The 17,190-nt window shown below is 38.5% G+C and overlaps 3 protein-coding genes and 2 long non-coding RNA genes across 5 annotated transcripts in view; 3 read left to right on the forward strand and 2 right to left on the reverse strand.

Annotated features, from left to right (window-relative positions):
* LOC120429985 (uncharacterized) overlaps positions 1-5,453 on the forward strand; it is a 15,840-nt gene extending 10,387 nt beyond the window's left edge. The window contains exons 4-5 of the mRNA XM_052707344.1: positions 4,516-4,708; positions 4,779-5,453. Coding sequence (XP_052563304.1) covers positions 4,516-4,708; positions 4,779-4,864 — 279 coding nt within the window. The 3' untranslated portion in view covers positions 4,865-5,453. The remainder of the gene's footprint in view (positions 1-4,515; positions 4,709-4,778) is intronic.
* The window catches only part of LOC120428233 (zinc finger protein 39-like), a 487,119-nt gene that overhangs the window by 178,154 nt on the left and 291,775 nt on the right, over positions 1-17,190 (forward strand). The window lies entirely within an intron of this gene.
* Positions 5,978-7,990, reverse strand: LOC120426915 (odorant receptor 63a-like). The gene is made up of 3 exons (XM_039591722.2): positions 6,555-7,990; positions 6,233-6,481; positions 5,978-6,169 (listed from the first exon to the last, which is right to left on the reverse strand). The coding sequence occupies exons 1-3, from the start codon at positions 7,422-7,424 to the stop codon at positions 6,116-6,118; spliced, it is 1,173 nt and encodes a 390-aa protein (XP_039447656.1). The 5' UTR covers positions 7,425-7,990; the 3' UTR covers positions 5,978-6,115.
* On the forward strand, positions 11,583-12,599 carry LOC120426916 (uncharacterized). The gene is made up of 2 exons (XR_005606776.2): positions 11,583-12,149; positions 12,220-12,599. It is a non-coding gene; the product is annotated as an uncharacterized LOC120426916 (long non-coding RNA).
* Positions 13,104-13,913, reverse strand: LOC120426917 (uncharacterized). The gene is made up of 2 exons (XR_005606777.2): positions 13,554-13,913; positions 13,104-13,483 (listed from the first exon to the last, which is right to left on the reverse strand). It is a non-coding gene; the product is annotated as an uncharacterized LOC120426917 (long non-coding RNA).

Raw genomic sequence — 17,190 nt, forward strand, 5'->3', positions numbered from 1 at the left:
CTTAACATTTTACAATCCTAAAACTCTAAATTTTTAAAACTGTATAATTCTCTGGTTAGTTTGCAATACGTCGTAACAGCTGTCGCGACCTGCGGCACTTATTTGATTTTTTGGGTCTCCTACGAAAGGCCGAAACTGAAAAGGCAGAATTAATTGAAGACAGAATCGCATAAGGCCGAATCCCAAAAGGCCGAATGTTAAAAATGAAGAATTTCATATCGAGACATTCGGCCTATCGAGACGTTCTGTCTTTTTAAAATAAGACAAAATTCGACATTTTGAATTTCGGCCATTCGAGATTCTGCCTTACTAATTTAGCCTTTGAGGAAATTCCGATTTGATTTTTTTCTTTGAAACAACAATCAAATTTTTATTGTTTTTTAGTAAGGAGCATTTAAAAGACGTGCACATGAACAATTCAAAGCATTTTTAAATATAATAATTCGTAGATTGATTGAAAAACGACTTTGTTCACAAATGGAGCTTATGACCTTTTGAAAATTGACCCGAGAATTCAAAAGTATATAAAAAATTAATTAATTTAAAATTTAAAATATTTCCAAAAAATCTTGAGAAACATTTTGTTCGTAATTACAATTTTCAATTAAAAAACTTGTAAAATCGATTGGAAATTATTAAATTAAAATAATTATGAATTTAAGGATCACAGATCGGAAGAATACGTAAATCTTCAGGCATTTTTTTTATTGTTATTTCTTTGGGTGGTTTTGAATACCCCTTTTTTGGTTTTTGAACACAAAGATTTTTTTTTGGTTCTTATTGTAGAATTTCAATAACTGCCTTTATAAATTCATTGATCTTTAGAAAATTAGTGACAGAATTTAGCTTAAAATTATGAAAATGTGGCTTAAATTTAAAAAAATATGTTTTTCCTGAAATTAACAATCAATTTAACGATTCACATATTTAAACTCAAATAAAATAATATAGAGCGATTCTCCCCGGAATTAGCCAATTTCATGTGACTTATTTCTTTGTTTTTTTTTTATTTGTCTATTACATACTTTTCGATGATTTGAATTAAAAATGATTGTCGCAGCCTTGGTCGCAGCTATTCTTTGCTAATAAGTTGTTTATAAAGTAAATTTAAAGTAAGTAACAGCAAATTTCATTAAAAAAATACTATTCAAAAATTTAAATCCTGAAACCTAAAATTCTGAAAAGGGAAATTTATAGAATTCCACTGTCTTTTAACGTGAAGACTTCCATCATTGTCATGATTTTTCGTTCAAAGATATAAATTTTGCGTCGCTTTCAATATTTTGACAAAATTCCTTCAACAAGTTGTTTAGAATAGTGCCCTACCCATGCTGATTCCTTTTGGTAACGATTATCCAATTCCTTGTGGTGGCAAATGGGCAGTATTCATGATTGCTGAGAGTCGCAGGACTCTCGCCCTTTGCTATTAGTAAGTATCCAGCAAAGCAAAGTGTATAGCATGCATTTGATACTGTCAACTCCCATTCGGCTGTGTTCTCGTCGCTGTCATGTTGTAAACTGGAGCCGAGGGGGGTCCTGTTGTGAATTCTAGTTGGAGGTGGTCCGAAGATCATTGAAGAAGGTAGAATTCGCCATCACCCAAGACACGAAGGCACGAAGGATAGACCATGTCTTGGGGGGTGAAAGGATGATAGGATTTAGTGATAATACCACAATTTTAATATTTGTCTTTCTCTCTTATTTCAGACAAAATGTCTGGTCCGAATCCAAGGTGTTGCAGAAATCTTCCACTATACAGAAGGGGTCTTCCTTCTATCATTTCCTGTATTTTGAAAAAAGGTGGTGCCCCGAATGTGGACATATAGCTTATCACATTTACTCCATACGGTGTGAACGTGACATGCTGTATGTTTGCAATTGGTGCATTGGCTAAAACAAGATAGATGTTTACTATTCTTTTAAGATACAATTTAGTAAAATCTAAAATCTATCCATCTATTTATTTTGCTATTGCTATAACTTGTCCCTTACCTCACAAACTTTAACTACTCTATTCTTCAAACTTGGAATCGCAATACATTATTGTAGAAATGTAACTGCTGAAAAAAATTGGTAAGAAATTTGGGCATAACTGTTATTAATATGATTAAAGGTACGTTCAATCTGTTTTATTATATATATTAACTATTCTAGTTTGCTTGTCTTGTCCCATATTTCACAACTTCAGTTGTTTTCTTGTAAACTTCTCGTTACAAGTTGGTATTTCTGTCTAGTTGCAAAATAAGGTTTCTTTATTCTTTCTTTCTGTGTTAGTCTGTTCCAATGTTCGATTTTATTTTACATTGTACTTATCCCATTTTTTCTCTTTTTCTCTTTCATGTACCTTGCGAGCATACGATGACCGAAAAAGTCATTGTATCAGCCAACACACGTGTATTTTTCACAAAGCCGCGAAACAGAACAAGTATTTTTATAAGTGCGTGAATAACAATCGGTCGTTGAAGCTCAAAAAATGTGAGAACAATATCGCGCCGTGGTTCAGTGATAATAAGGCGAAGAAATTAGACGAAGATTCCGCATGAAGAAAATAGCGGAAATTATGTGTTAATTGCACAATGAGTGAAGGTTTGAAGTTGACACTATCAAAAGGGAATGGTAAGATGCAATAGTAATATTGCTAGGTTTGATAGTGTCAAAAGGTAAGATTAAGGAATAAGGATTATATGAAACTATATTGTCATAATTATTGTATTCACTGAAATATCTATCCGCTTTCTACCCCCAATGTGTCCTGCACTGGGGGTGCCTGGGGTAACTTCGAGTTGACCTGGGCCGCCCGAGGAATTATGTCGTAGGTGGTTCGTGTACTTCTCACTCACCTCTCCTCGCGGCAAGGTTTTCCGTAGGTCTACACTCGAACATGCAACATGGGACAGCATGAATCTTCAGCTGAAGCCGGACGAATGTATTCCGAAATTACAGAATTACAGAATTACAGATTATCCAATTCCTTGTGAAGTTATGGAAATCGTCATTAATCAATGATTGCCAACTAGGACGTCAATGACTGTGCCACAAAATTATATAAATTTTAAAGCACAATTGATTTAGATCAAAAATTATTTCAGTGGCTTCAAGAAGGCAACAACCGGCACACGCTGATTCCTTTTAGTGCTGAAATTCGTTAAATTGAATTTAATACAGAATATTTTATAGTGATGATCAATTTTCTTCGAACCTTAAAATTCTTTAATATTAAATTGAAAAAAAAATGTGAAAATCTAAAGTTCTTAAACTTTTCATTTTCACATTCTTTTTGAACTCCAGAATTTTAAATTGTTTAAATTCTTATGACATAAAATTAAAAAATTCTTCAAAAAAACTACAAATAAAATAAAAGACAATTATATTAAATTATGAAATTTAAAAATCCTCAAATTCATTACAAAATTCTAAGATTCTGATATTTAAAATCAAAAAAATTAACATCTCAAATAAAAAAAAACGGAGGTTGGAAAATTCAGAAGTTTAAAATAAAATGAATCAAAAAATTTAAAATTCGTAAAAGAAAAAGAGTGATGTATTAAAACATTTAAAGCATGCGAGAATATGAAAATTTCTTAATTTGAGAATTCTGAAGTCATACATAAATTAAATTCTTAAAATTCTACAATAAAAACTAAAAATATTTGTTGGTGTGTTCAAAATTAAAAAAAGGACTTTCAAAAACAAGCAATAAGTTATAAATAAAAAATGTATTTAGACCATTGATAAAAATCATTTTTAGAATTTTAAAACTTGCATTTATAACAACTTTAGAACTTTCATGGCGGTTGTAAAAAGTATTAAACTTTCATTTCTTAGCAACTATAATTATCATGCCCAAAATTGAATCTTCCTGCTCTTCGTTTTGTCGCGAGATTCTCAGAAAATTGCCAGTCCCTATTCCCCCTCAACAGGCGGTAATGCGTGGTCGATTTTCACTCCCCCACGCGCGTTCATTCATTGCGGTGTTCTGAGAAAACGAAAGAATCTTCGGCGAGTGTGCGTGAACAATGCAAAGAGGACAGAGTGATAGCAAGAGAACGCAATCGAGAGTGGCAATCTCGAGATAAAAGAAGAGAACTCACAAGCTATAGTGACGGTCGGTTATACTCTCTGATGTTTTGAGAATCATCAAATGATAGGTTTTTTTATCACTCATTTACAAAACGTATATTTTTTTAAAAATAAGGTTTCAAGATTAAAATTATTTTTTTTTAATACTTCAAAATTGTAGCATGCCTATATTTTAAATATTTCAGTATTGAAAAATCGAGAAAAAGGAATTTCTATTGCTGAAAACGTTCAACAATTCCATAAAATATAATTTATTTAATTATTTTTAAATATTCACAAATTAAAAATATTTTTTTTCCGAAAATAATTCTGTCAATAGGAGAAATTTACAATAACCAAAAGAAAAAAAAAACTTTTGTCGACGTGCCACCCAAGCTACGCTGCCATAGTACAGAGTTATTTCAACTTCACACTTTTTTCCATTCTTCTTCGCAGAACGCCCTCGTCAAGAGCAGCCGCCACCTGCTGGAGCTGTCGTTCTTCGCGACCGAGGGCTTCTACAGCGAGATGGACGAGTACGACGACGTGATGGGGGACGATTCCGGCGACGACGAGGACTTTATGGGCTACGACTACGAGGACGACGATTCCGACCTGTGGGGTCTGGACTACGACTCGGATCTTGGAAGTGAGTTTTTTTTTCGATTTAAGGTGAGGAAAGCGTAACTAAAGTGAGTTGTTTTTTTTTCCTTCTTCAGATTTCGTCGACATGTGCCAGTTCTTCTACGACAGTGACAGCAGCGACAAGTACTACATGGGCTACGGAGACTACAACTTTATGTAAGTTCGCCTTCACTGTATTGGAACCTTCCCAAGTCCTCACAATTAATAAGTTTGTTAAAAGAGAAGAGAAAAAAGCCTCATCGTTCGAGAAACAATCGCATAGCTGCATCGTCAGCACATCCGGAACAGAAGAGTACGTTTAATCTCAGGCAACAAACACACGAAAGCACTCTACTCACCATGCCACGGGTGTAAAATTCCTAGAATTTTTTTTTGCGCGTAATCGGAACCGACTGACCGATTCTTCCAGAAAATTAAAAGAAGCTTCGCTTTGTCAAGTGTGTGCGAGCTCGTCGAACGAGTTTTATTTCCATTTTTTTCATTGTTATTTTTCTTCAAACACACCGCTTGAACGAGAGACACTTTGGTGCGAATGCGATTGTTCTATCTTGCCTCTTGCCGTGAATGTTTCGTTTTCAGTTAGTTTTTTTTATGTTTATTTTGTTAATTCTTTTTTTGGTTGTTCATCTGAGCAAGACTGCAGGAGGCGTTTTTAAGCGATCATAATTTTTTAAATAATTTGTGAGAAGAAATAAAAGAAAACCATTTTTTATGGGTTAAAAATAAAATAAGATCGTAAGTTAAAAAATTACTATTGACCTATCATTTCAAAATCATTATAGAGAAAATCCCTGAAACACTAACTAATCCATTGACACACTCGCAATAACAAAAAGGTAAGTGACATTGTGGCAAGAAACTTGGAGACGGTGAAGGATGTCTACACCCGACTGAAGGTACAAGCAAGACGTGTAGGACTTGGCATGAAGTACATTGGAGGAGGTGAGCGAGTTCGTGTACTTGGGATCGCTGGTAACCGCCGACAACGACACCAGCAAAGAGATCCGGACTCGTATTTTTGCTGGGAATCGTGCCTACTGCGGATTACGGAGGACCCTCACATCGGATCGAGTGCAACGCCGCAAGAAGCTGACGATGTACAAAACACTGATTAGACCGGTAGTCCTCTATGGCCACGAGACCTGGACGATGTGGCAGGAGGACGAACGTGACCTTGGAGTTTTCGAACGGAAGGTGCTATGAACGATCTACGTTGAAGTGCAGGTGTCTGACGGAGTGTGGCGACGACGCATGAACCATGAAATGAAACTCTCAATTTCAATGCTGAACAATAGAACTTTAATGTTGCTTGTAACTGTGATTTAAGGAGGAACGATTAACAAAGCTGTGCACTGGTGCAAATATAACTTCAATTATTCATCGATTCATTGACGCGCATGAAATCTTCAACTCAGTTCAACATGTTGTGCAGGAACGCGTTGCAGCTGTAGGCGGTCTTCATGATCTGAAATAAACATTAAACTCTTCAAGATCAACCAAAAGATCCTCGGCGCGTACCCAACATTACCTCGGTAAATGCATCGTACGACAGAAAGCGAAACCCTCCGATCGAGAAGCCCACCTTCTGCTGCGTATTGGCCAGTACAAACCGAACCGTGCGGAGATCGTCCTTGCGCCACAGCCGATACCACCGGTTGGCGTACATCGCCTCGCAGACCTCGTTCGCCTTGGTAACCACCAACTCGCCGCAGTAGCAGAAGATCCACATCTTGGCCACGTTTGTCGCGAGCATTCCGTAGGAGCTGTTCTTCAACTTCTGCGCGAGTTCGAGAAATGGGTTTTGTTAGAAAAAACTTCAACGTGATCGCGATCACGACAAAACCACTTACCAACTGGACGTGAAACAACGAGACGCAAATGTGGGCGATCGAGAAGAACACCTGCGCCAGATAGATTTCCTGGTAAAAGTCGGAGCAATCACGAAGGAACTGCAGAACGTGCGTGTGAATGCCGATGATCTTCCGCAGGAGACCCCGCTGCTGTTCGACGTCCTCGCTGTCACCAATCTGCTCGATGTACGTCTTCATGACTTCCATTTTGCACGTCGCATAGCACACGTAGATGTAGAACGGTCCGTCGAGTCCGATGAAGGCGATCACGCACCACAGCATCTGCACGACCTCGATCAGGTAGTTGATCTCGTACCACGGGTGCTGTTTGTGGCTAATGAACGGGATCGAGAACCCCATCGGAAGCAGGAACTCGCCCAGCTTGCCCGCAATCACCGGATAGGAGATCAACATCAGCGCCGTAAACGGGTACGAAAAGATCGTGATGAACATCAGCGTCCGCGCCAAACCATGGTAGTTGACAAAGATCGCCCGCTCAACCGGTCCCTCGTCGTAGCTGCGATCGTTCAAAATGACCGCCAACAGTTCCGCGCCCTTGTTCCGCTTCAACGCCATGCCGCACATCTTGATGAGCAGCTCGGTGCCGGAGAAGAACGCCGCCAGGCTGAGGATCACCTGGTCCACTTCGTCCAGGTATCGGTGCAGATGGATCATGCAGGACATTGTCCCGAGGATGGCGGCTATCGCTGGGCCCAGGAAACGGGCCATGTTCAGTGGGCCGACCATGAAGTCATCGTCGAAGAAGTTCACCCCGGAAATGAACATGAACACCCGGTACACGGCGTACGTTCCATGGTAGTTGGGTGCGGTGGTTGTGAAAAAGCTTGAGATTGCCGAACAGACACCCATGGTCACTTGGGATTGGCTTGGAAGGAGAAAGAATTTCTTCTTTTATAGCCATAGATTTGCTAAGGAGTGTGGGTACTTTCGTAGTTTTAAAATTGAATAATTTGCTTCAGCTTAGGTGCCTGTGAATACAAACAGTTTACAAACCAATTTCATACCGATTAGAATGAATAACTTATCATGTTTGATCTAGGTAGCATCAGTTGAGTTATTTGGTGTATTTTTGCAAAGAAGCACAAAGAAAGGCCTAATTGATATCATTATGCAATTCTATTCTGATTCTCATATATTTTAGATGCTGATGCCAAGGGCGAGAATCAACAATAATTGTGACTGGATCGATTCCACCTGGTTTGATTTAAATCTTTCTATTAGAATATCCAGAAGCTTGTTTCGGTGGAAGAACGTCAGATACCCGTGACTGGTAATGCCTAAGGGCCAGTACGCTCCTCCCAAGAAAAGGGGTCAATAGGGTGACAAGAAAAAATGAAAATTTTGGAAGATCTTAGGAGATACCCCTGACTCGATTCTTGAGGCAAAAATAAGTAACTGTTCCAATTTTGAGCCAAACCGGTTAAGGTTCAAATGTCGCTTTTTTATCGTAGAGGCTTGTATGGAAAAAATCGCAAAAATGTATGGAGAAAAGCAAACATTAAAAATGTCCACCAAAAAGTTGTGTTAAATAAGTCGGATCATTGTCAAGTGTGAAATTCTTATGTAAAATTATATGACAAATTTTATGAAGACCGCAAAACAATCCGAGTTAACCCTCTACAACCCAACCCCGCCTCTAGACGGGCTTCGATTTAAAAAATCGCCAAAAATCCATTTTTCAATCAATTTTTGATCTTCAAAAAGCATTGGAAAGAAGAACTTTTAAAATTTTGGAAAATTTTAGGGTTGGAAGTTTGACTTGTTTTATGTGACTTTGCCAATGTTTTTAAAAATGTAATTTTTTTAGGGGTCAACTTTGGCTGTGTTTTTTACTAACATTTCCTATATTTTAAGTAAAAAGAAGTATGCAGTATTTTTTCTAGTGCCCCAGACTATGCCTCTACGCATTTATTTACAATTTAAGTGATAATGGTTCCATTTTATAGCAGAAAATGTGAAAAACATGCAAAAAATTGAAAAAGTTACTGTAAAAACATGAAAAAAATAGATAGGCAACATGTAATGATAGGAGGTGGTAGAGTAGGCCAAATACTATCAAAAACAAACATAAACTAAACAAGATAAATCCAAATTAAAATACTAAAAATGAAACAAGAAAAACATAAAACAAGAGAAGTAAAGTTTTTCGTAGAACAAAAGTTGCTCAAAATGACCTCCTGAACACGGGAAAAATAAAAATTTTCGAAAAAAAAATTTGGGCAGTAGATGGTTAAACTTGGTGAGTTATTAGCGATTTAAAGAAGACGTTTTTGTATGAAAATATTTTTTTCATCTTCTTTTACAACAAGACTCGTATTGAATGCCAACAAACAATAAAAAAAAACAATACAAATATATAAAAATTGAAATTACAAGCCATCGTTTTAACACTTAAAATGCATTTTACATCTGCCCAAATGTTTTGAAATCTTTAGTTTTCCAAATATCAAAGTATTCGCGAAATATTTGTTTTTGTCTAAAAAAAACTTTTTGCAGTACTGTACAACGGAATTAAAAAAAATGTTGATCAATCTCAAATAAGCTGAATATGATTTAAAACGCAGGAAAATGCATTTCAAATTATTTTCAGTTCATTTGACTTCTTTTTATATTCAAATTTTGAAGTTTTATGAAAAAATATTTGTTTTGCCCCCTGATTTTTTGGCACGATTTTGAAGGGGAGGGGGGGAGGGGCGACATAAACTTCAAAAAATATTTGCAACGGTATATGTTTGATTTTTAATAAATGCTTGATTTTGAAAAAATGTTTAGTAGTTCAAGTCAGGTTTTTTTTTTAATATCTTTCATTTTAAATATTTAAAAAGGGGAATGACATAAAACCTGGTGGCCACTCAAGTCGGGAAATCTGGAAAGTCGGGATTTCGCCAAAATCCGCCAAAAGTCGGGAATTTTTGATTTTTTGTCAAAAAGTTGGGAAAAGTCGGGATTTCCAAGCATTCATGTTTGAAAATTATTTTTTAACTCTTGAATAATTTCGTGATATTTTGTGTAATTTTCAAATTAAATTTATTAAATTCTGCTTTAGTAACTTACTTTAAATTTAAAGTTCTTTCCACTATTTCAATGAATTTTAGAATGAAAACTGTTTTTTTTCTTTTTTTTATCTTTTAAAATAAATATTGGGTACCTTTAAAAACTGATTTTCATAACATTTTTTATTATTTAATTTCTTTTTTAATTTTTGTTTATCAAACAAGAGGGAAAGTGAATGAAAACTGTTTGATTTTGTCACATTAAGGCCGTTGCAAATATTTTTTGAAGTTTATGTCCCTCGACTCTGAAATTGAAATTACAAGCCATGGTTTTAACATATGAATGAAAAAAGTGTTTTAAAATGCATTTTACACCTGCCCAGATGTTTTGCAATCTTTAGTTTTCAAAATACAAAAACTTCAAAAAATATTTGCAACGGCCCAATTGGTTTTTTTTAAAGTTCCAAAATTGAGATCGGCAATTATTTTTTCTGTTAATATTTTTATTTTTTAGCTTAATTCATAAAGTAATTTCAAAACAAAAAATCAAAATGTTGCCCTTGAACTTTTTTGTGTGAATGTGTAAATTTACTATAGATAAAACATGATTTTCAGTTATCGGAAAACTTAAGATCGAATAAAATCTAACCGCTGTTCGTTTTAAATAAAAAAAATGATTTTTTTTACATTTTGAAAACATAAAAAAAATAATATTTAAATTGCAATAAAATAATTTCAAGAAGGTTTGAGTTATGTACTGAATTTTGTTTAAAGAAGTTGTCTCTTCAAACATTTCTCTTAAAATAAGTGGGATCTTTTCAAACTGAATTTTTCATTGAAAAAAAAAAAAAAACAGTTAAATACTGACAACTAGGGGAACCATACCCTTTCTCAGCCTATTTCTATTATCGGCCTATCAGCACTTTGATCATGAATTACAGCTTTCATAAAGTGTTTTTGACTGTTCTAAAGTAATAAATAGCTCAAATAAAAGTGAGCAAGCAACTCTCCATTGTTGATACATCTGAAAATGTTGATTTAATAGCCGAAAACGGCAAAAGTGATGAGAATTGGTCGAACGGCTTAGTGTGATTAAAATGGGTATATTTCCCCTAGATGGAATTATAACAGCAATCACGTTGAAGCGTTCTTTGATTTAAAATAAAATAAAATTAGGTATGCAATTTTAAATTCAGTTATCTTTAGCTTTTTGCACATTCCAGTTGAAACGAAGTAGGGGAAATATACTCTTTCTAATCAAACACCTATCTTCGTCATATGGAGAGTTTGACGCTCGATTAAAGCTCCAAAAATACTATTTAGGCTATGATCTCACCAGCAACAGCACCGCCTCAAGTAAGCACGCAAATTTATGCCATTTACTGGCCAAAAAGATCAAATTTAATGCACTTTGGATCATAATTTCTTTTCTGGGAGACAATTTCTCATCATTTTGGTGGCACACACATTCACACGCAAGATGAGGGCTTAACTGCTTAACGAAAGTAGCCATCAATATCTTTTCACTTGTGCTAACGTTTATAAAGCGCTTATGATATGAAATTGCTTCCAACTACCGGCAACATTTTCCTTTGAACATTAGTTAGTCACTCACTTGAAAAATAATCTCGAATCATGTAAATAATTAGCAAGCGCCATCAAAAAAACAAATGCGCCAACTCTTTTGACGTTTGAATTTTGGCGACCCATTCCAATCGAAGGCTGAAGAAAACCTAGCCAGAAGCGAAGACAAATAAAGAACAAATGGTGGCCACCAACACTACACTGAAAATACGCCACACTTTTTTTTCAAGTGCCCAAACACTTGAAAGATTCAATAAAGCCACATCTTAGATCTAATTTGTTTGTGTTTGAATTTCAATCCAATCCATTATCAAATTCAAGTGTTTTAGCGATTGACTTTTTGGTATTTTTTGACACCTTATTTTCATTCGGGTGGCTCAAACTTTTCAAGTGTTTTGCTCATGAATTTGCCCCACTGTGCTGAACTATTCACTGAAAATACGCCACACTTTTTTTTCAAGTGCCCAAACACTTGAAAGATTCAATAAAGCCACATCTTAGATCTAATTTGTTTGTGTTTGAATTTCAATCCAATCCATTATCAAATTCAAGTGTTTTAGCGATTGACTTTTTGGTATTTTTTGACACCTTATTTTCATTCGGGTGGCTCAAACTTTTCAAGTGTTTTGCTCATGAATTTGCCCCACTGTGCTGAACTATTCAAAGTGATGAGAAAAACACTTGAAATTGATCTTGTTTTGATTTGAAATACAGTTTCGTGACAGCTTCGTCAGACTTTGCTTCGTTTCTTCATTTGTGTTTTGGCGGTCCGGTGTGTTCGTTTTTCGCAGGCCCGAATGACCGCGTGAGTTCGCTGCCGCCATATTCCTGTCCAATAAATTGCCTGCCCGGTTTGTGGCCGCGAAGACGAGCATCGCCACAAGGCTGCGTCCTCGGGCTCAGGATCCGTATGGCCAGCGGGAGGGCTCGGTCTCCCGGACCCGGAAGGAGGCCAACTTTGGCGATAGAGGTTCTTTTCCGGAGATTCACCCACTTGGTGAGTGGGGAAAAAGATTTTTTTGTTGAGTTTTGTTTTGATTTTTGGATTTATGTTGTGTGAATTGCAGGAAGGATGCGATTGAGCTGCAGATGCCGTACCAGGAAGCGTTTGATGAAATTAAGGAAAACACCCGTCGGGCGCTGGAGAATCGGTGTCGGTGAGAAGCAGGATTCGATACATTCCACCCAGGGGCCGGCCAAGCAATGCGTCATTCGGATGGTCAAGGCACAGTTTGATTCGATGGACCCAACACGGTTCCGAATCAACAAGAAGGTTCCCCGGGGGCCTACATCTCCGCAGAAAGCGGTGGTGGCGAACAACCCGAACCTGACCAGGAGGACGATCCTGAAAGCTGGGACAACTGGAAGAAGAAACAATTCAACAACGGAAACAATGTTCCATTTTTGACAAGCAAATAAAAGTTGTCAAATTAAATTCATGACGCAACTTCTTCTCTTTTTTTAACAAACCGAAATCCATTTCTATTACATACAAACATGCATTGATTATAGAAGGAAAAATCATTAAAAACCAATATATATAACGTGGTTTTCCATGTGACACAACACATCAAATTCAAGTGTTGTGCTATTAAATTGACAGCATCTTTAGGTGCCCAAAATTCAAGTGTTTTGCGATTGATTTCTGAGTGCTCTGTACAGCAGGGTCAGATCATGTGTAGAACACTTCGTTAAGCTGTGTAAGTTTTGCTCAGTGTACACATGATCTGACCCTGCTGTACAGAGCACTCAGAAATCAATCGCAAAACACTTGAATTTTGGGCACCTAAAGATGCTGTCAATTTAATAGCACAACACTTGAATTTGATGTGTTGTGTCACATGGAAAACCACGTTATATATATTGGTTTTTAATGATTTTTCCTTCTATAATCAATGCATGTTTGTATGTAATAGAAATGGATTTCGGTTTGTTAAAAAAAGAGAAGAAGTTGCGTCATGAATTTAATTTGACAACTTTTATTTGCTTGTCAAAAATGGAACATTGTTTCCGTTGTTGAATTGTTTCTTCTTCCAGTTGTCCCAGCTTTCAGGATCGTCCTCCTGGTCAGGTTCGGGTTGTTCGCCACCACCGCTTTCTGCGGAGATGTAGGCCCCCGGGGAACCTTCTTGTTGATTCGGAACCGTGTTGGGTCCATCGAATCAAACTGTGCCTTGACCATCCGAATGACGCATTGCTTGGCCGGCCCCTGGGTGGAATGTATCGAATCCTGCTTCTCACCGACACCGATTCTCCAGCGCCCGACGGGTGTTTTCCTTAATTTCATCAAACGCTTCCTGGTACGGCATCTGCAGCTCAATCGCATCCTTCCTGCAATTCACACAACATAAATCCAAAAATCAAAACAAAACTCAACAAAAAAATCTTTCTCCCCACTCACCAAGTGGGTGAATCTCCGGAAAAGAACCTCTATCGCCAAAGTTGGCCTCCTTCTGGGTCCGGGAGACCGAGCCCTTCCGCTGGCCATACGGATCCTGAGCCCGAGGACGCAGCCTTGTGGCGATGCTCGTCTTCGCGGCCACAAACCGGGCAGGCAATTTATTGGACAGGAATATGGCGGCAGCGAACTCACGCGGTCATTCGGGCCTGCGAAAAACGAACACACCGGACCGCCAAAACACAAATGAAGAAACGAAGCAAAGTCTGACGAAGCTGTCACGAAACTGTATTTCAAATCAAAACAAGATCAATTTCAAGTGTTTTTCTCATCACTTTGAATAGTTCAGCATAGTGGGGCAAATTCATGAGTGTAGTGAATGAGTGTGGCAGAGAATAAAGAGAGAATGAGAAGAGAGAGTTCATGTAGCGTAACGCGAGAGCAGGCCAGCCAAGAGAGAAGTTGAGAATGTGTGCGTGAGTAAACGAGAAATAAATCAGTCGTGTGTTTTGTTTGGGCATGAAAAGACGCGTGTTATTATTTGTGTCCGAAATAAAAGAAATACGAAGGAAATCGGGCGAAAGTCACGACATTGGCGCAGCAATTGCTCCCATCGCGAGTGTGTAGCGTAATTTTGTGAAAACAACGAAAAAAAGAGTGAATTTTGGTGTTTTGCTAGGCGAAATGTTTTTGCAGTGGCAGCAGCGGCAGCAGCCATGATGGCGTCGGTTTTGTTTGACCTTGGTGGTAGCAGAAAATTTGCAGCCGAGCTTTGTTGTGTGGAATTACGGACTGGCAATTTTTCACTTCCTTCAGCTGTGTTTGGGTGGTTTTGAAGAAATTTGTTTGCCGTACGACATGATGGCGACGGTGTTATCTTGGCAACAGTGTTGAAAATCTGACGCTTGTGACCATGGTGGCAGAGAGGTTGCAACAGAACTGTGTTGTGGAAATGACAGAGTGGCGATTTTTGTTTTTTCTTGAGCTGTGTTTTGGTGGTTCTGTTTGCTGAAAATTACAGTAATCCCCGGAAGAAAAGAGTGAAAAGGAGAAAAAAAACGTCATCTGTGTGGAAGCGTTTCCCCGCTAAGGTAAGACGGACAAAGTAAAGATAAATGTGGGCCGGATTTTCACGAAGGCTTTTATATAGTAATCACTCTACTACTACTGTCGGACCGATGTCGGACTGATGTTGGACGGAATTTTCGATTTTTGTAGTACCGGTGCTGGAATTGAAGAGTTAAGTTCCAATAATACTTTTATTGAATGTTGTTGCTGTTTCACAACAAGATTAACGTAATTAAGATTTGATCTTGGTAATTTAAAGTGCTTTATGTGGTTTTTTTGCATAATGTTTAGACTGCTTTGAAGGATAGAGCGTGATTTTTGGAGTTTCGAGCTTGAGTCCCCTGAGAGGGTAGAGCGTGATTTTTGGAGTATTGAACTTGAAAAAAGGATAGAAAGTATCCTTTTGAGGGATACTTCAGATTTTGAGTGTAAAGCGTGATTGTAGGAGTTTCGAGCTTGAGTCCCTTTAAAGGGTAGAGCGTGATTTATTAAGTTTCAAGCTTGAGTCCCCTGAGAGGGTAGAGCGTGATTTTTGGAGTTTTGAGCTTGAGTCCCCTGAGAGGGTAGAGCGTGATTTTTTGAGTTTTTGAACTTGAGTCCCCTGTGAGGGTAGAGCGTGACTTTTGGAGTTTTTGAGCTTGAGTCCCCTGAGAGGGTACACAGCTAAAAAAGTAGTAATCCAGCTGCGTGTAAAACGCCTGGGTGTAAAATAAATATTGCATTTTTTTAGGCAATTTTATGTGATTTTACACCCTGAAATATGTAGCCTATCAGTATGGGAAACCTACTTGACCGAAATGTCAAGCTCATATATGCGTTTATCCTTACAGCTATTCATCGGTCTGATGGCCGAGTGGGCTAAGGCGCCAGTCCTTACTGTTGGTGCTGGGTTTGAATCCCGTCGGTTGCAACTTTTTTTTTGTGTTTGCAAAAAATGTACATGCAGTGTGTAATAATAAGTGTTTATTTTGACGAAGGTGATGTGCATGCTTTTGCATGCGATTTTACCATCGGATTTTTTGCTGTGTAGAGCGTGGTTGGTTGGACATTTAGCTTGAGTCCACTGAGAGGGTAGATCGTGATTGTTGGAGTTTTGAGCTTGAGTCCCCTGAGAGGGTAGAGCGTGATTTATTAAGTTTCGAGCTTGAGGCCCCTGAGAGAATAGAGCGTGATTTTTGGAGTTTCGAGCTTGAGTCCCCTGTGAGGGTAAAGCGTGATTGTTGGAGTTTCGTGCTTGAGTCCCCTGTGAGGGTAGAGCGTGATTTTTTAAGTTTTGAACTTGAGTTCCCTGTGAGGGTAAAGCGTGATTGTTGGAGTTTCGTGCTTGAGTCCCCTGTGAGGGTAGAGCGTGATTGTTGGAGCTTGATTCCCCTGAGAGGGTAGAGCGTGATTTATTAAGTTTCGAGCTTGAGTCCCCTGTGAGGGTAGAGCGTAACTTTTGGAGTTTTTGAGCTTGAGTCCCCTGAGAGGGTAGAGCGTGGTTGGTTGGACATTTAGCTTGAGTCCCCTGAGAGGGTATAGCGTGATTTTTTGAGTTTTTGAACTTGAGTCCCCTGTGAGGGTAAAGCGTGATTGTTGGAGTTTTTTAAGCTTGAGTCCCCTGAGGTGGTAGAGCGTGATTTTTGAAGTTTTAAGCTTGAGTCCCCTGAGAGGGTAGAGCATAATTGTAGGAGTTTTTGGGAGTTTTTGAGCTTGAGTCCCCTGTGAGGGTAGAGCATGATTTTGAAGGGTTTTGAGCTTAAGTCCCCTGAGAGGGTAGAGCGTGATTTATTAAGTTTCGAGCTTGAGTCCCCTGTGAGGGTAGAGCGTGACTTTTGGAGTTTTTGAGCTTGAGTCCCCTGTGAGGGTAGAGCGTGACTTTTGGAGTTTTTGAGCTTGAGTCCCCTGAGAGGGTAGAGCGTGGTTGGTTGGACATTTAGCTTGAGTCCCCTGTGAGGGTAGAGCATGATTTTGGAGGGTTTTGAGCTTGAGTCCCCTGAGAGGGTAGAGCGTGATTTATTAAGTTTCGAGCTTGAGTCCCCTGAGAGAATAGAGCGTGATTTTTGGAGTTTCGAGCTTGAGTCCCCTGAGAGGGTAGAGCGTGATTTTTTGAGTTTTGAACTTGAGTCCCCTGTGAGAGTAAAGCGTGATTGTTGGAGTTTCGTGCTTGAGTCCCCTGTGAGGGTAGAGCGTGATTGTTGGAGCTTGAGTCCCCTGATAGGGTAGAGCGTGATTTATTAAGTTTCGAGCTTGAGTCCCCTGTGAGGGTAGAGCGTGGTTGGTTGGACATTTAGCTTGAGTCCCCTGTGAGGGTAGAGCATGATTTTGGAGGGTTTTGAGCTTGAGTCCCCTGAGAGGGTAGAGCGTGATTTATTAAGTTTCGAGCTTGAGTCCCCTGAGAGAATAGAGCGTGATTTTTGGAGTTTCGAGCTTGAGTCCCCTGAGAGGGTAGAGCGTGATTTTTTGAGTTTTGAACTTTAGTCCCCTGTGAGAGTAAAGCGTGATTGTTGGAGTTTCGTGCTTGAGTCCCCTGTGAGGGTAGAGCGTGATTGTTGGAGCTTGAGTCCCCTGATAGGGTAGAGCGTGATTTATT

This window comes from Culex pipiens, chromosome 2 (genome assembly GCF_016801865.2).
Source record: "Culex pipiens pallens isolate TS chromosome 2, TS_CPP_V2, whole genome shotgun sequence".
Lineage (NCBI taxonomy): Eukaryota > Metazoa > Arthropoda > Insecta > Diptera > Culicidae > Culex > Culex pipiens.

What these genes read in the sequence shown, in the direction of transcription:
- LOC120426915 (XM_039591722.2), bottom strand. Translation starts at nt 7,424, where the DNA reads ATGGGTGTCTGTTCGGCAATCTCAAGCTTTTTCACAACCACCGCACCC. An exon ending in CGTTGTTTCACGTCCAGTTG is followed by an intron (nt 6,482 to 6,554) that starts GTAAGTGGTTTT and finishes GAACTCGCGCAG; the next exon opens with AAGTTGAAGAACAGCTCCTA. An exon ending in CGTACGATGCATTTACCGAG is followed by an intron (nt 6,170 to 6,232) that starts GTAATGTTGGGT and finishes TGTTTATTTCAG; the next exon opens with ATCATGAAGACCGCCTACAG.